This window comes from Plecotus auritus (genome assembly GCF_963455305.1).
Source record: "Plecotus auritus genome assembly, chromosome: 7".
NCBI classification, from domain to species: Eukaryota; Metazoa; Chordata; class Mammalia; order Chiroptera; family Vespertilionidae; genus Plecotus; species Plecotus auritus.
In genome coordinates, this window is record NC_137774.1 from 21,700,238 (window position 1) to 21,719,648 (window position 19,411).

General features: G+C 37.2%; 1 protein-coding gene across 2 annotated transcripts in view; it reads left to right on the forward strand.

Moving 5' to 3' along the window:
- Nucleotides 1-19,411, forward strand: part of NSF (N-ethylmaleimide sensitive factor, vesicle fusing ATPase) — a 130,043-nt gene that overhangs the window by 54,224 nt on the left and 56,408 nt on the right. For both annotated transcript variants that reach the window (XM_080678926.1, XM_080678925.1), the window contains exons 9-12: nt 1,283-1,482; nt 11,494-11,659; nt 12,503-12,577; nt 12,774-12,961. In XM_080678926.1, the coding sequence (XP_080535052.1) occupies nt 1,283-1,482; nt 11,494-11,659; nt 12,503-12,577; nt 12,774-12,961 (629 nt within the window). The remainder of the gene's footprint in view (nt 1-1,282; nt 1,483-11,493; nt 11,660-12,502; nt 12,578-12,773; nt 12,962-19,411) is intronic.

Sequence of the window (19,411 nt, forward strand, 5' to 3'; positions counted from 1 at the left end):
GAGAGGGTTAAAACTAAGTCTTCAAAGGTTTCCATTAAGGTCCCCTAGTCTCTATAAGCACAGCCACTACCATAAGCACAGATCTCATTACTTTCAGGGACTTAAAAGGGAGTCAGTCCTTTTTGACATAATGATAGAAGTAATGAACTTACTGGCAATCCAAAGGGTCTTCCTCCTCAGAATGTAAAACTTCTAGGAGAGCTGGTTATATCTTGTGATTTCTTTTATGTGAGTTATTACATGTATTGTCATCATTGAAAACATAAGATGTATATTCCATTTCCAGAAATATTCTTTTTCACCTACACTTTTGAGTGTTAACACTGAAATCTAATAATTTTTTATTTCACAGCATGCTTTTTGGTGTAGGAGAAATATAAAACTCACTTTAAAAAAGTCATGCATCTGAACTGTGAAACTGCTAGAAAGGTGAAAATTCCTAGAGTGAGTAAACAGAAACCACAGGTCATCCTAATCTTAAGAAATGGAGTAAATGCTCATGTAGAGTTGACGAAAGAAATCCTGGGACACCTAGATTATTAGTCTTGTTATTTTGCTATTAATGATACCTCTAAGGCATTTAGCCATGCTTGCCTAGAAAAGAAGTTTCCTTTGGAACTTCATCTGGGTAGCTCTGAGAAAGCATGTGCCTCACTTGGCATTGGTCACATGAAATAGAACATTTAACTTTATCCACAAAGTCTGTAATACCAATCTGGATCCTATGGATTGCACTATACCATCCAACTCACACATGTTTGCCCTTTCTGCAAGTGCTTGTGTTGACAGGTAGACCTATAATTTCTATGACTAAGATGGAGTTTCCATAGCTTACTGTATCATAGAGATTTGTGTTAGGTTAATTTACCAAAAAAAACAAAGAACAACAACATACCAGATTTCCTCCCCCAGCCCCGACTCTAAACTAAAGAATAATGAAAAATAACTAATAGTTCCTAATTAGGTATTTAATTTAAAGAGATAGAGTTAAAAGTATTTGTTCTAAATGATGGTTCAAATATACTTTTCCAAAGACCTTTAATTGGCAGCTTCCCCCGCAAATATTGGTACTGGTGTAGGAATTGTTTCTGAATTTGAAAAAAAAAAAAAAAGCTTCACTTGTTCATTCTTGTTCTGTTCATGACACCTGGCTATTAATGTATGTTAATGGAATCACTGTACTTTTTATTACGTGCATATGAAGAAGAAAGAAAACTTTCCTTTAGATGTCTTACTTGGATTTTAGTTAGTTGATGTAAGATGGTTTTCTTTTCCTTTTTAGGTTGCAAACATGTTAAAGGCATCCTGTTATATGGGCCCCCAGGTTGTGGTAAGACTCTCTTGGCTCGACAGATTGGCAAGATGTTGAATGCAAGGGAGCCCAAAGTGGTCAATGGGCCAGAAATTCTTAACAAATACGTGGGAGAATCAGAAGCTAACATTCGTAAACTCTTTGCTGATGCTGAAGAGGAGCAAAGGAGGGTAATGTTAATATAACTATATTTCAGTAAAAGTTTATTATCATTTATAGGATGAATGAAACTCAGCGTTATGGTGGAAAACTTGTTAGAACAATCTATATTTTTAAAAACTTGAGGGTAATATTTATTTAGTACCAAGTTATGTCACTCAACCAGGATTATGGGGGATTTACATGATGTCATTACCCACATGTTCATAATACAAAGATAGATGATTGTATAAGCCAAAAGTTTTACAAAAACATATCATGACACTTTTATTCCACATTACTTCCAGAGACTTGAACTCATCCTTTGGGAAGGGAGGAATTAAATCTATAAAGGGACTCGTAGAATTATGTGTATGTTAGGTCCATGTGCAGAAAGCTAGCTTACTTACCAATGAGTCTACTCAATTGTAGAGTGACAGGTATGAGTTGTTAGGTCCCAGAGGCAAGCTTGATTTGAGTCTTAGAAAAATAATAAAATTAATTTAAAATAAAACCAGAGTTTACTATGTGGTGGTTAATTTTATGTGTCAATTTGTCTAGGTCTCAGGGTGCCAAGGCATTTGGTTAAACATTATTTTGAGTGTGTTTGTGGGGATATTTCTGGATGAGATTATCATTTGAATCAGTAGACTGAGTAAAGCAATTGCCCTCCCTAATATGGGTGGGCTCCACCCAACCAGTTGAAGGCCTGAATAGAACAGCAGTATCTTTACATCTTGGGACTTGTCAGTCACCATAATTGTGTTAGCCAATTCCTTATAATTAATCTCTCTATAGCTAGCTAGCTAGCTAGCTGGATTGATAAATAAAGATCTAGATCTCTATCTAGATATATAGATCTACAAATATATCTGTATATTTTCAGGTGACTAATAGGGTGGATCTTGGTTCTGTTACACTGGAAAACCCAGACTAATCCACTAATATTATATTTGTTTCATTGACAGTGTTTAAAAATAATGCCATGGGATTTTGTTTCTGGCAATATAGTAGTCTAGGCAACTTGAAACCTTCCTTCTACAAACACCTTCATATGCTGGGTAAAATATAACAAATCATTTTAAATGCATAATTGTGCTCTCAGGAAAGAAAATGAAACCTTCAGAAATGTAAAGAAAACTCTGAAAATTTGAATGATAAAGATATGAGCTGAAGCTTTGGTTTTGGTAATATATGAGTTTGGGTGTTAGCACCCACTGAGGGCAGAAAATGAGTCCTTGAACCCACTTAAGCTATGGACTAGGAACTGGAACCTTCAAATGGGTTGTTTCCTCAATGAAAAGAATGGACTTAAAGATATCTGTCTACCAGCACAGAGAAATAAAAACATTTAACAACCTGGGTTCTGAAGTATGAGCTAAGGAATCTCTCATGGCCATTCTAAAATGTGGATCCTTGACTCATGCTTATGATTTAAAAACAAAACAGCAACAAAAACAACAACAGAAACCATTCCATCTGTGGTCTGGGGTCCCCAAGCTGAGAAAATAATTTTAAAATGAATCCTTGGCTAATGATACCATAGGGTTGTTAGATATGAGCAGACCCCAAGGAATGCTCCAGCAGCCCAGGCCACAAGAGCTTCTCACAGGGGAAGCTAAAATAGTTTCAATAAATGGAAAATGTTATCATCAAAATTTAAAGCTCAGCATCCAGGTTAAACATAAGCCAGTAGTTTCAGTTGAAGAAAGAAGTGACAAACAGGAGAATAGATTGAAAGAAATCATCCAGAATGTAGTACAGAGAGAGAAAGGGGAAATATGAAAGAGAAGTTGAGATAACAAAGTTAAAGTGAAAAGTCCAAATAAAATAATATAGAAGCAATATTCAAAGATAGAATCGCTGAGAATTTTCTAGAATTGATAAAACACATAAATACTCAGATTCACATAGCACCATGAGCCCAAATAGGATAATTAAAAATTAGGTTATTTTTAGACCCATTGTAGTGAGACTGGAGAATATCAAAGAAAAAAAGAAGCATCTTAACATATACAAAAAAGAAATGACAGTGACATACAAAGGGAGATCCATTATGTTGACAACAAACTTTTCAATGACAGCAACAGATCAGAAAATAGTGGAACAGTATCTTCACAGAGCTGAGTGAAAATAATTGTCAACTTACAATTTTACACACAGTTTAATTCTCATTCAGGAATAAAGGGGAAATAAATATATTTTTTCAAGCAAAGACTAATAGAATTAACTAATCACAGAAGCTTGCTGGAGGAATAAGAAGGATGATATACTTTAGAATTAAGGAAATTGAATCCAGAAGGAAGCAGTGGATGCAAGAGGAATGAAATTGGTGAAAATGTGAATAAAATCTGGCGTTTCTACTTCTGGTAGTGACAGATTAGGTAATTTGAATCATGCCTGGCACTGAAGACTATCAGAAAAGCTCAACAAAAGATTTAGTTATATTTTGCTTGAAGGCATCAAAGAAAAAAGGCCCAGATAAAAAGGCCCTGGTTTTTAAATAATAATAATAATAATAATAATAAGGCCCTGATATATGGAAGCTCAGAGGGAAAAGGTCACTGTTTTTCTAGAGATATTAGTTAGTGCTGGAATTTGCTAGGCTAGTGGGAGTAATGGGCAGAGATTAGCACCTATGGCCCACAAAGAGGGAACACCTGATGAACAAACATGCCTCATTTTGAGTTGGGACCCTGAAGGGGCTATACCAGTGGTCGGCAAACTGCGGCCGCTCGCAAGCCACCGTTTGCCGCTCTGTTGACTAATGAGTTTGCCGACCACTGCCTAGAGTTAAGGATTAACTAGAAATAGAAGATCATTCTCAAAGAGGCTGTAGATCAGCTTTTAATCATGACATTCTCTAGAATTAGACTGAGGGTTCCTAAATCACTAGTGCCCCCAGGTATCTGGCAGATACTTCCTGGAGGAAGGACTCAAATTATTTCTGTCATTTACAAATGAAACCTCTGGTGTATAATCAAAAGCAATCAGACACACAGAGACAACAAAAAATGATAGAAATTGGGCCTCTGGATATTGGAATTCTCAGATACAGACTTATAAAAACTATTCTTATCTCATTCCAAGAGAAACAAAATTGAGAATTTTGGCAGAGTACTGGAAACTAAGAAAAAGTCAAATGGGAATGCTGGGAATGAGAAATCAGTAACTGAAAGTAACCCAAGTAGATAGGTTTACATAGATTAGACACATCTAAAGAGACAATTAGTGAACTGAAAGATATTAGACAAAAACAACCAGAGACAAAGGATGAAAGAAATGAAGATAGAAAATAATATAACAATGTCTTTAAAGTTTCAGAAAGGAAAAGACGATGGGGCAAAAGCAGTATTTGAAGAGAAAATGGTTTAGAACTTTCTAAACCTAATGAGCATCCGTCCTTAGATTCCAGAAGTGATATGAACCTCAAGCAAGAGAAATACCAAAGAAGATGACACCTATAGTTAATCATCATTAAACTTCTAAAAGAAAGAAAGAGAGAGAGAGAGAGAGAGAGAGAAATCTTAAAAGCAGAGAATAAAGAAAGATTACCTTCAAATAGCAACAATTACTTGGCAGTTATCTTCTCAACAAAAATGATGGAAACAAGAAATCAGTTCAATACTGTTTTTAAGAAACTGAAAGAGAAACTGTCAACTTAGAATTTTTATATATAGTAAATGGATAAATTGTCATATATGTATATAATGAAGGACTACATAGTAATAAAAATAGACTATGGCTATACACAGTTTTGAAACTCACAAGTAAATGTTGAACAAAAGAAACTAGACAAAAAATACTTACTGGATGGTTCCATTTATATAAAGCTCAAAGTATAGTATTTAATGATGCATGCTTAGGTGGTAAAAGTATAAAAGAAATCGAGAAATAATTGCCATAAAAATCAGATTGTGTTTGCCTATGGGAGATGGTGGTGGAAGGCTGTTTCTTGTTATGGTTATGTGGTTGTTCATTTTGTGAACGTTCATTGAGACATATGTTCACATTTTGTGAACTTTCCTCTATACCATACTTCATAATAAAAAAGTTTAAAAGAGGTAAATTTAAGAAGCATTCTCTATATAAAACAATAATAATAATGATCAATATGTTTTTTAAGAACTAAAATATGGAATAAAATATATGGGAAATGGAATAAATCGTGTAAGATCCTTGTATCATTAGGGAAGAAGAAAATAATGTTAGTTAACATAAAACTTTAGTCAAAGTATATGTGAAAATATATATAAATTACTAGTCATAGTAAAATTAGAAGAATATACCAAGTGGGTAATACCTTGCAGATTAATTTGACAACATCTTATAAAAATGAAGATGCACTACATGACCTATGGGTTCTATCTCAAGACAGCTATCCTAGAGAAACATCCTTCAACGTGTGCACAAAATAACATGTATCAAGATGTTAATTGCTGCACTATTTGTAATGGGAGAAAAAGTAGAAACGTCTTAATTTTTCCTCAGTAGGAAATGGAATATCATATAAATATTTAAATGAATAATAGATGTACATGGATCAATATGAATAATCCTCAAAGGCATAATACCTCATTTTTTAATCTAATAAACTTTATTAAATCTAACATACCCTGTTATTTCCTACTTATTCTTGTTTTTGTTGTTGATAAAAATCAGTTTTAAATATTTTCTTTATAACAACCCTTTAATGCTTCAAGTCTTCTTGTTGAGCACTTAATTATTTTTGCTTTACACAAGGAGGTTTTCATTAAATTCTTGTTCATGTTCAGGTCTCCAGTTATTTCAGCCCCATTGGTTCTAGCAAGCCTGGGTCCTAGTGGATGGTGCGAGTTCAGTAACTGATCTCAACTCTTCAGACAGTCCCAGAACAAATTCAATTTTACAGTTCATCCCTAGTACTAACAATATTTTCTGTTTCAAATATCGTTTCAACACTCAGTATACCAAGAAAAATAGTCATCACCATTTATTATCTGGTTTGAAATAACTCCTTTTTAAAAGTTATTTTGAGTTATTGTATAAATAATTCACAAATGTAAAATTAAAGAGAATGAAAGACTATTAAACTATTTAATAAGAATGTAACTATAACAAATCAAATTTTTATTCCATATTTTCCTGATTTTGAAGACATATTATATGTACCCAAAATGGGCAGGAGCTTCTGAATGCAACTCATACTCCATCAGTTGTCATACATGAACTTGTGTATACTGCTTATAAATTTCAAATACATCTCTAATAGATTCTGGCTTATTTCAAATACATATCTAATAGATTCTGGCTTATTACTTCTGGTTCTCTTGCACTGGCATCATCAAGACAATAATTGAAGAATTTTTTTTTTTTTTTTTTTTTTTTTTTTACTCTTTGGCTCATAATTTAGTTGAAGAGAAGATGGCCATCTGATGCTCCATACTTGCAAAACATTATTTTTTAGATTTGTATACACCTTTTATAATGGTCAAACCAATTTTTTATGTTTATGTCATCTATTTCTTCTGATCTTCTCTCTATAGTGCCTGCCTTCAGATTTGTCTACTTAGAAACCATATCAAGGAAATTTTTATGCACAGATGAAATAAAAGGTGGAGGAATACTGTCATGTGTTCTTTAGAAAAATGAGATGGCCTAGTTTCTTGTCACAAAATACAGCACACTGAAGACTTTTTGTTGAATAAATAACTGGATGAAAACGTCATATTTTCTTTTTGTCCTTAGAAATATATTCACTCATTCTTGAGTTTGAGAAAATTTATGTAGAATATCATCATCTGAAAGCATATAGTCTGAGATTTTACTTTAACAATCCATTTCACCATCTTCATTAGAGTCTCAAGTGTTTCTGTCTCGCTCTTTGTATTAACTTTTGGATTCATGTAATTGTGAAATATCTTTATAAATTTCCTTTTTAATTTTTTTTTTTAATTTTGCCATTATGGCCAGATAATTTAAAACATCTGAGTTCTCAACTGTGTTCCATTAAAACTAAAATCAGGCAACAAAAATGGTGAATGCTATCTCTAGATTTCTCTTATACTAGCAGTCGCCAATCAGTGGTCCATGAACCACTGGTGGTCCATGGGTCCAAAGGTTGGCGACTGCTGTCTTATACCTTCTTGAAAGATGATACAATACTTTGGATGACACTAAGAAACCTGAAGGATGATGTCATAGTGATATTTATTTCACTATTGCATATTTCTAAGCAAGTTCATCATTCTTTCATTTTATTATTTTAATCATTTTTTTAGCATAGCTGGTAATTGATGAGTAATGATGACATGATTTCTAGAATGTAGAAATAGCATAATATAGCTTAGGTTTATATAAAAAAATCCGGTGGACCCATATGGTAATTGTCAGATAGAATGAGTGTTATTTTATTTTTTTAAATATATTTCCCTTTTTGGTCTGTGGAAGACTTCTAAGAAAAAAAGTCATGAGATATCAATCTTTATAAATAAACTTGCAGACAGTTTAAATATGACACAATTAATGATAACATTGAGTTGGCAGAGAATTCCTAAGTAGAGAATTTCATAGCCAGCCTTTTCAGTTATAACTTTCTCAAGCCTTAAATCCAGAAATGGCTTGGTATACTCAGCTAATGAACCCATGGAGGGTATATGTATGTTACATAATAAAGAAAAGCATCACCTCTGTGATTTTGGACAGTCCAGGCTGACGGAGATGAGCACTTGCATATAGGTCAAACTAGTTAAATATAGAACTGTGGTTTTCGAAGCTGTTGCCAGGAGCTCAATAGCATCAGCTCTGTTTCTATGGGGGAATACTTTTCAGATGGTAAGAACAGAACTAAAAGCCAGCAAGTTGAAGAGGATTGCATTGTGGAAATTTAAACTCTTTGGTAAAGGGTTTATTGATGATTCAGCTACATTAATCTGTGAACATTAATTTTGACATCTTCCTTACCTGATTCCTAATTTATTGCAATAAGAATTTGGCTTTATTTAAGTAACACACCTGTAAAAATTGATGTTATTATACTGCCTAGGTTGGGGGAAGGGACCTGATGACAGGTCACAAGATTAGTAAGGTTCTGAAAAGGTCAGAATAGTACTGAATTATGTTTAGGACAGATTGCTCCTGTGATCATTTAATCAAACACAGTGTTCTTATTGTCTCTGGCTTCCCTTCCACAGAGATGATATTTGAGGTTGGCCTGAGAAGGAAGTCATGATTCCATTGGCAACATAAGGCACATTGACAGCAAAATTCATACATTATAGCAGCTGTTTGTTTCATGCTCTATTGGCAGACAACCTTGAATAAAAATGTCTTATAAAAATAATGTAGAATCACAGTTTTTCAGTCATAAACAGGAATGTCCTTGTTTTGTACCAAAGACAGCAAGAATTAATACCCTACTATATAGAAGTGTTTGGCAAAGCTAAGATTGTAGTTCCAGTTCCTCCTCCTCAGTCCTTTCTACAGATGGAAAGATGAATAGTTTTTGGTGTTTAATTTTTTTAAACAGCAAGCTATCATTTATCATCAGACATATGTTCAATAAATATGATATTAAGAAGTTATTTTTTTCAGATTTGAATTTAGTTTTTAAAACATTTGTGGAAGGAGAACAATTTGTGAGTAATGTGTTTCTATTTATTATTCTGAAGTAATATCGACTTTCTTCTGGTATACAGTTTTATGAATTTTAGCATATGTATAGTTTTATGTAACCACCACTAAAATCTAGATACAGAACATTTACATTACCCCAAAATAATTCCCTCAGGTTGTCCCTTCATGGTCACTCTCCCTGTGCTAACAGCTCCTGGTAACTACTGATCTGTTCTCCATCCCTATAATTTTGTCTTTTCAAGAATCCTATATAATAAAGAGGTAATATGCAAATTAACCCTCATGCCCTCACAAGATGGCTGCCTACAACCAGGCAGGCAGGGGGATTAGTGAGGGACGACCAAACGACTGAAAAAGCAGGCTGTGTGGGGTGACCAGGCTGGCAGGGGTGTTAGTGAGGGACGACCAAATGACTGGACAGCAGGCTGCGTAGGGCGAGCAGGCCAGCAGGGGGCGCCATGAGGGGTGACCAGGCCGGGGGGAGAGCAGTTGGGGGTGACCAGGCCAGCAGGGGGGGCAGTTGGGGACAACCAGGCCAGTGGGTGGGGGCAGTTAGGGGTTACCAGGCTGTCAGAGGGGGGCAGTTGGGGGCAACCAGGCCTGTGGGGAGGGCAGTTGGGGGCAATTAGGCTGGCAGGGGGGTGCAGTGAGGGACAACTAGGTCAGCAGGGGGAGCAGTTAGAAGTGACCAGGCTGGCAGAGGGGGCAGTTAGGGGCAACCAGGCAGGCAGGCTGGTGAGCAATTAGGAGCCAGTGGTCCAGGATTGTGAGAGGGATGTCCGACTGCCGGTTTAGGCCCGGTTCCCGGGATCAGGCCTAACCTGGCAGTCAGACATCCCCCAAGGGGTCCCGGATTGGAGAGGGTGCTGGCTGGGCTGAGGGCCCCCCCCCAGTGCATGAATTTCATGCACCAGGCCTCTAGTGTCATATAAATAGGATCAGAGTATGTAACCTTTTGAGACTTGCTTCTTTCACTTGACATATTTCCTTTGAGACTCATCCAAGTTGTTACATGTATCAACCATTCCTTTTTATTGTTGAGTAGTATTCCATTGTATGGATGTACTACAGTTTGTTTATCCATTCACCCACTGAAGGGCATTTAGGTTGTTTCCAGTTGGGGGCACTTATGAGCAGAGCTGCTATAAGCCAAGGGATGGAATTGCTGGATCAAACAGTGGTTTACTTGGTTTTCATTTTTTAAAACAACTTAGACCCAGTCTAATTTCCTTCGGGTCATTTTTTGTCTGGCTGGTGTGGCTCAGTGGTTGAGCATCCACCCATGAACCAGGAGGTCACTGGTAGGTTGCAGGCTTGATCCCCAGTAGGGGGCATGCAGTAGGCAGCCGATCAATGATAATTCTCTCCCATCAATGTTTCTGTCTCTATCCTTCTCTTACTCTCTCTCTTTAAAAAAAAAAAAAATCAATGAAAACATTTTTTAAGCTTTAAACCTATTTTTTTAAATTATATTCTTGCCAGAGGTTTAATGACTACCAACCATATCTAATCCTTAATCTCATTATGCCCATCTTAATATTATCCATATGTTGTCATATTGAGGTTTTGTTCATTCTCACCTGTTTCATTTTATTAATCCCTAATGTTTTTGTTTTTAAAAAAATTTTCTAAAGCATACTTCTCCCTTTGGGTACTTAAATATAAATTGTTAGAAGGTCCACTTAACTTAATCTAACCAAGTATTAGCATTTATAAGTTTTTGCATCTATTGAAGTTTTAAAATATATAAACTATTTTAACAATGACTATGTCCAATAAACTAAAACAGAAATCACTATGCAGAAGAAACACCATCCCATTGACGGTGTTCTTTTTGTAAACTGTGTCTGTGTTCTCACTTTACTGTTAGGAAAAAATAATCTGTTTTCATGTGGCATGACTGAATGTGAATCATGTTCAATTCCTTCCCCTATTTCCCCAATTCCCAGTGGACCTTTGGGTAGAGTTACCACTTAGCAATATAAGGTGACAAACAAATGAACATTAAATCTGTTTCTGGGACAGTCCCTTCACCAAAAGTTAGGGAAACTAGGAGGGAATTGTCATTCACTGACTTAAATGCATCTGATAAGTATAAGAATTCCTTTAAATAGGGAGATAAGAAATGAGTGTAAATGAACAGTTAGTTACTAGTATATGATGAATTATTCACTTGCATCAGTATCTAATGTGTATATTTGTTTTATGGCTATTAAATAAGAGGTTCTGGAATATCATTGCAGTTTGCACACTTCTGAGAATGTAGTTCTAACACCTTTGTAAGGCTACAACCATGATTAGACTTGCTGTATTAGTCAATATGGAGCGAAGTCTATGGAAAGTTTTGCTTTGCCTTTTGGATTAGTTTGTTTAATATATTCAAATTATTTGAATTATTTGCCCTATAATATAATTTCTTCCCTTACTAGCTTGGTGCTAACAGTGGTTTGCACATCATCATCTTTGATGAAATTGATGCCATCTGCAAGCAGAGAGGGAGCATGGCTGGTAGCACGGGAGTCCATGACACTGTTGTCAACCAGTTGCTATCCAAAATTGACGGGGTAGAACAGCTGAACAACATCTTAGTCATTGGTATGTTTGCTTAACAAAAAGTGCTGTGATTTCAAAAACATTAGACACATGGGTTCGGAATTAAGATCTGTATAGATTGTAATTATACTGTTTTGCCAATGTTTCCAAATTAGAATCAAGTGTTATTGAAGAATTTGACTATTTTAATGTCTGGCCTTAACAGGACAAATGTAAGGTGGGTTTTAGTGACTCATGGGTTTAAGCCTATAGTTCACCCGTTTAAAAGGCAGCACAATGTAATGCAGTGGTTTTCAAAGTGGGTCTTGTAGGCCTCCAGAGGTTTTCAGGGGGGCTTCAAGGTCTGTGAGGCCCAGGGAATGAGCTTCAGATCATGCATCTCTATCATAACTTCGTCTTTTAACTGTTTAGGTACTGAGGTTCTTTTTAAGAGGACTTTTGTGGGGAGGGGAGGGGGGCGGGGGAGAAGTCTGTTGTTTATGAAGGTTGAAAACCATTGGCCTACGAAAAAGGGAAGGGACTTTGGGTCAAACATGTTTGTATGGCCCCTCTCTCACTTTGACAGGTTACTTGCCCTCTCTGAATCTTAATATTTGAAGTTTTTATTGTATTTATATTCCATTGGCTTGTACAGTAGTGAAGTAACTAAATTTATAACGAAATAATTTATAAATAATTTAAAAGCAAAGTCTCCAGGTATTTTCACTAGAACATGTCAAGAACAAGTGATATTTTTATTTGAGAATAATTTGGTTTTCTGTTTGACTTATAAAATGTCCTTGTAGCTTCTAAGGTAAATTACTAATCTTACATATACTGAAGGGACATTTTATCTTATTTTTGAACTGTGATCATTTGTATGTTTTAACATCTATCTATGTTCAGGAATGACCAACAGACCAGATCTGATAGATGACGCTCTCCTTCGACCTGGAAGACTGGAAGTTAAAATGGAAATAGGTATAGTAGACCTGTCACTGATGGTGTGGGGGTGGGGGATGTAGAGTTCATTAGCAGGAGCAAAGTCATACAATTCAGAGGTTTAATGTTTGTTAGAGAAGTTGCATATCATGAGAAGCAGATGTTTTCATGCTTGAGTACCTATAAGAAAGCATTAGGAATAAAATAATGTCTGCCTTATTTTCAATTTTATCAGGCTTACCAGATGAAAAAGGTCGACTACAAATCCTTCACATCCACACAGCAAGGATGAGAGGGCATCAGTTACTCTCTGCAGATGTAGATATTAAGGAACTGGCCACAGAGACCAAGAATTTCAGCGGTGCTGAATTGGAGGGTCTGGTGCGAGCGGCACAATCCACTGCTATGAACAGACACATAAAGGTCAGTCAACTAATAGATTAGGAGTCTGCAGCCCTGTAAATACTGTGCCAGGGTTCTTTCTCTTTCCTTTCAAGCATACCAAGGGCTAGGGGTGATGCTGACTTTTGATAGAGAAAATTCATGGTAAAAGGAATAGTAATTAATTGTCCACTGCTAAATCTTCAGAGTAGCTGGAAAAATAATGGTAGTATGTGCCCCATAGTAACCACTGACTCATCTCCCTTAGGTTGCCTCCATCTGATACATGTGAAGATGAACAATTTCTTAAATCTTTATGCTGTGTTGAGTTGTAACATGTCATACGAAGTTAGATTTTCTACATTTTAGAATTATGAGGGCTGCTTCTTTCAGCAAATATACTGCATAATTGCTATTTTTGAGTTATTAAACTGGAGACATGAAGATAATAAAGCATGGCCTCTCCCCTCAAGGAATTCAAAGTCAGAGGGATGGACATGTTTGCAAATTAGTACAAAAATGTATTGGTACTCTGGTAGAAATATATACGAGGATACTTTTATTTTGATAAATAAAGTTATCATCTGTAGATAAGTGACTCCCAGATTTATGTCTTATCTCTTGAAAGTATATCTCCCACTTTCAATTTATAATTAAATAATTCTACCTGGATGTTTAGTTTATTTTAAATATATTTTTATTGATTTCAGAGAATAAAGAAGAGGGAGGGAGGGAGGAAGGGAGGGAGGGAGGGAGGGAGGGAGGTCAATGATGAGAGAGAATCACTGATCCTCCAGTCTTTTTTTTTTTTTTTTATTGCTTTCCTTTTTGCTTCTATTTTGCTGATATCTCAATTTCCCAGACTTGAAACTTCACAGTTATCTTTGATTCCTATCACTCTACTCTATCCCACATCAACTCATTTGCCAAATTTTGTCAGTTCTAACCTTGGCAGTATCTTTCAGTTCTCATTGTCACTATCCACCTTCTATTTGATTAATATTCCTACTTCATATCATTCTACCCTTCAGAAACTTTCAGTGAGGCACCTTTGTCTACAGAACAAAGTACAAACTTCTTAGCCTTGTCTTTAAGGTCCTCTAGACCTTATTCTAGGCTAGCCTTTCCAGATGTGTTCCCAGTTATTCTCTACACACTTTGGTCAAATTGAAATACTCAGTGATCATTAGACATTAATTTATTTTTCCACTTCTCTGCTTTTTTTTTCTTCACTGAGAGTCTTTACCATCTCTTTTTACTTTTCAATACCTGGTTCATATGCCACAATTTTCTTCAAATCTTTTCTGATTCTTTCTTTCAAAATAATGTGTTATTGTCCTTCCTGAAATAGAAGTGTGCCATTTATGGTACCTTCGGTTTACTTTGGTTCAAAATAGATTTATTCAGCATCTATTGTATGCCAGACACTGTGCTAGGGGTTAATACTACAACTGCAAAGAAGTAAATCATCTACTTTTGAGCAGCTCACAGTCTGTCCTCCACATAGAAAGTACATGGAAGGTGAGGAAGAGAAAGGTGTCAGATGTGGTCAGTTCATGGGGTGAGAAGAACTTTCACAGAGAAACTTCCGTGACTATTAGTGGGGTAGGTCATTTAGGTAGAAGGAACAACATATGCAAAGTAACAGAGACACAAAATAGCATGATATGCTAGGGTAATTCAGTATTACTTCAGCATGAAAAGCAGGGAAAGGGTGGTAGAGAGAGATATTGTGAGGAGACTAAAGCAGGGGATGGAGCACAAAGAGCCTTTTATACTGTGCTAAGAAGTATGCACTTTTTTTCTGTGAGTAGTGCTAAGCCATTGAAGAGTTTAAAGAATAGCAGTGACATAGTGTTAAAACATAAGATCACTCTGGCAGCTGTATCGAGTGGAGTATTCAGGGGAGTATTTAGGCAGCTGGCAACACAGACAAGAGAGGGGGACTTTTTATAACAGTTCTTGCAGGAAATAATAAAAGCCTGAACAACTAGGTTGAGTATGTTCTAGTTATTTGGGAAAATTCTAGCAATGGTCCTAAACCAAGAGTCAGCAAACTATGGCCCATGGGCCATATCTGACCAGTCACCAGTTTTTATAAATAAAGTTTTTTAGAACACAACCACACCCATTCATTTATGTATTGTCTGCGGCTGCTTCCATTCTATCATGGCAGGGTTGAGTATTTGCAACCGAGACTGCATGGCCCACACAGCTTAAAATATTGACTATCTGGCTCTTTACAGAAAAAGTTTGTCAACCCCTGTTCTAGACTTTAAGTCCGTATCTTATTCATCTCTGAATCTCCCACAATATTTCAAATGGGTCTAAATACTGAGAACATAGTGGGTGTTTGGTAAATATTTTTTAAGAATCAAACTATTGAGAAAACCAAGATGGCGGCATAGGTAAACACCTAAACTGCTGCCTCGCACAACAATTTCAAAACTACAACTAAAAGACAGAACGGACACCATCCAGAACCACAGGAAAGCTGGCTGAGTGAAAATTCTACAACTAGAAGGAAAAGAGAAAAGCTCACAGAGAATTGGAGGTACGGCAAAGGGGCTTTGTGCGCGCAGAGAGGAAGGGCGGCTGAGAGCCTGGCTGACTTTCTCTGGCAGAAGGGGGAAGGAAGCCTCCGACCGCACTGAACCCCAGTTCTGACTGCACTGAACCCCAGTTCCGGGCGAACCCCTGGGGACCCACGCTCTTACGGGGGGAGTCTGGACTCTCGGGCGGAGACTCGAGCTGGGAAAGGCAGAAGTCTGAAGGCGCACGCGGGCCAGTGCGCACAAAGGCTGCGGAGGTTGCCACAGGCTTTCCCTAGTGGAAGGGAGTCAGAGGATCCTGACTGCACTGAGCCCCAGTTCTGACTGCAGTGAACCCCAGTTCCAGGCGAGCCCCTGGGGACCCACGCTCTTGTGGGGGGAGTCTGGACTCTCGGGCGGAGACTCGGGAGCCGGGGAAGGCGGAGGACTGAAAGTGCGCACGCGTGCGCGTGCCAGTGCGCACAAAGGCTGTGGAGGTTGCCACAGGCTTTCCCTAGTGGAAGGGAGTCAGAGGATCCTGACGGCACTGAGCCCCAGTTCTGACTGCAGTGAACCCCAGTTCCAGGCGAGCCCCTGGGGACCCACGCTCTTGTGGGGGGAGTCTGGACTCTCAGGCGGAGACTCGAGCTGGGGAAGGCGGAGGACTGAAAGCGCACATGCGCGCAAGGGCAAGGCTGACAGGAAGCCAAGACTGAGACTCCACCCCATCCAAGCTGAGCACAGAGGCTATTGCAATTTGGCAAGTCTAATCCTATAAGGCTGTCTCCAGCACCGAACTTCTCCCAGCATAGACACAGCTGATCCTTACAGCCAACTGGCCCAGAGGTCAATTCTTCCCAGTGATACCAACAACAATAAAGACTTAATTACAACAAGGCTGTACACACAGTCCACAAAGGGGTGCACCAAGAGTGTCCACCTCAGGTTAACTGGGGAAGCAGACCCACTGGGCCATATTGGAAACCTAGCACAAATATCTACCTTACCAACTCAGGGAATCAGTGAAAATGCGGGGTCAAAGAATCAGATCACAAATGAAAGAAATGGAGGAAAACAAACGACTGGATATAGAATTCAAAACCACGGTTATAAGACTTTTTAAGAATATCCTAGAAAAGGCCGATAAATATAACGAGACCCTCGAAGATATGAAAAAGGACCAACTAGAAATTAAACATACACTGACTGAAATAAAAAATATTATACAGAGACCCAGAAACAGAATAGAGGAACACAAGAATCAAGTCAAAGAATTGAAATACAAAGAAGCAAAAAACACTCAACCAAAAAAGCAAAAAGCAAAAAAAAAAATCCAAAAAGTTGAAGATAATGTAAGAAGACTCTGGGACAACTTCAAGCGTACCAACATCAGAATTATGGGGGTGCCAGAAGAAGAGAGAGAGCAAGATACTGAAAACCTATTTGAAGAAATAATGACCGAAAACTTCCCCCCCACCTGGTGAAAGAAATAGACTTACAAGTCCAGGAAGCCCACAGAACCCCAAACAAAAGGAATCCAAAGAGGACCACACCAAGACACATCATAATTAAAATGCCAAGAGCAAAAGACAAAGAGAGAATATTAAAAGCAGCAAGAGAAAAACAGTTAATTACCTACAAGGGAGCACCCATACGACTGTCAGCTGACTTCTCAACAGAAACTATGCAGGCCAGACGGGAGTGGCAAGAAATTTTCAATGTGATGAATAGCAAGAACCTACAACCAAGATTATTCTACCCAGCAAAGCTATCATTCAGAATTGAAGGGCAGATAAAGAGCTTCACAGATAAGAAAAAGTTGAAGGAGTTCATCACCACCAAACCAGTATTATATGAAATGCTGAAAGGTATTCTTAAAGAAGAGGAAGAAGAAAAAAGTAAAGAGAAAAATTATGAACAACAAATACATATCTATCAACAAGCGAACCTAAAAATCAAGTGAATTAAAAACCTGAGGAACAGAATAATCTGGTGAATATAATAGAATCAGGGGCATAGAAAGGGAGTGGAATGATAATTCTCAGGGGGAAAGGGGTATGGGGGGTTCATGAAGAGAATGGACAAAAATCATACACCTATGAATGAGGACAGTGGGGGGGGGGAGGTAAGGGCAGAAGGTGGGGTGGGAACTGGGTGGAGGGGAGCTATGGGGGGGAAAAGGAGAAATAATTGTAATAATCTGAATAAAGATTTATTTAAAAAATAAAAAAAATAAAAAAAAGAATCAAACTATAAGTCATAATTTCCCTACATAATAGAAATGACTTTGTTCTAGATCAAGAATGCCATACTAGAAAAGGACACTTTATTTATTTTTTAAATATGTTTTTATTGATTTCAGAGAGCAAGTGAGAGGGAGAGAGATATAGAAACATCAGTGATGAGAGGGAATCATTGATCAGCTGCCTCCTGCACACCCCTTACTAGGGATCGAGCCCGCAATCCAGGCATGTACGCTTGACTGAAATCAAACCTTCAGTCCGCAGGCTGATGCTCTATCCACTGAGCCAAACCAGCTAGAGCAAGAAAGACACTTTAGACCAGTGGTTCTCAACCTTTCTAATGCCGCGACCCTTTAAATACAGTTCCTCATGTTGTGGTGACCCCCAACCATAAAATTATTTTCGTTGCTACTTCATAACTGTAATTTTGCTACTGTTATGAATCGTAATGTAAATATCTGTGTTTTCCGATGGTCTTAGGCGACCCTGCTAGCGGTTCTCAACCTGTGGGTCGCGACATTATGGTTGGGGGTCACCACAACATGAGGAACTGTATTAAAGGGTCGCGGCATTAGAAAGGTTGAGAACCACTGCTTTAGACAGATAAGAAAAACCTCTTTAAAATACTGGAGACAGTGGGAGGAAGATACTAGTATCATTGCATTATTTTTAAATGCCAATGATCTAGATAATGTGGGAATGTAATATTGGGTCCTTTATAAAGTGGATTTTTCCTTTTTCTTTTTCTTTCTGTCCTTGCCATAAGAAACGTCTTGATAAGAAGTGATAGTGACTTTAAGAAACATTGAGTAAATGATGTGAAAATTGTTTTCCACCTTACTGATCCTTCACCTCAGACCACATTAGTGCTTCTTGATATAATCCACAATAACTAGTTTATTAGTTATCAGATTTTTCATAGCATTAGCCACCAGATTTTTCTCTTACTTAGTTATTTGCCATTTTTATCACAATAATCTTATCCCAAAATGTTTCTAAGCCATCATCTCATTAAGAAACATATTTCCTTTAAGCTTACATAGTTTTACACATGGAGCAATAAGATATGGTGGAAAGAATATATATTTTATAGTCCTAAGGTATGGTTATACATTACACTTCTTTCACTTTACTTTGTTTTGTTTTGTTTTTGCTCTGTCAAAGGGCAATAACTACATATTTCATCTGGATTTTTGTGAAAATCAAATCAAATACTGTATTTGGAAGTGCCTTATAAACTATATATCAATGTTAGTTCTTTACAGTTTTGTTATTATTGGCTGATTTGAGAGGATACCATATACATCCTTTTCAATATCTGAGTTTCTGGGTTTTATTGAATATTTGCAGTTATCATTTTTCTAATTGTAAAGTCAATATGTTAGTTAAGACTATACAGAATATATTATCCTTCAGATTTACAAGTAAGAAGTAGTGCAAATAGTGGACATTATTTCCCTCACTTTTTCCACGTGGCTGAATTATCTTTAAACTTCAGGTGATGCATATTGACTTGTGATCACACCTTTGGTACCAAAGAGCTTTTAATTTTTTATAGTATCTATGGGATATTTAATACGAGGGACCTGTAGGCACTTCAAGGAAGAGGGAAGGATATGTAAGACACTAACCTCATCCCCAAAATTAACATTTCCTTTTCTGCATTTAAAAAAATCTATATTGCCAAAAGTTCTTTCAATACTGTTTTCCTAACAAGA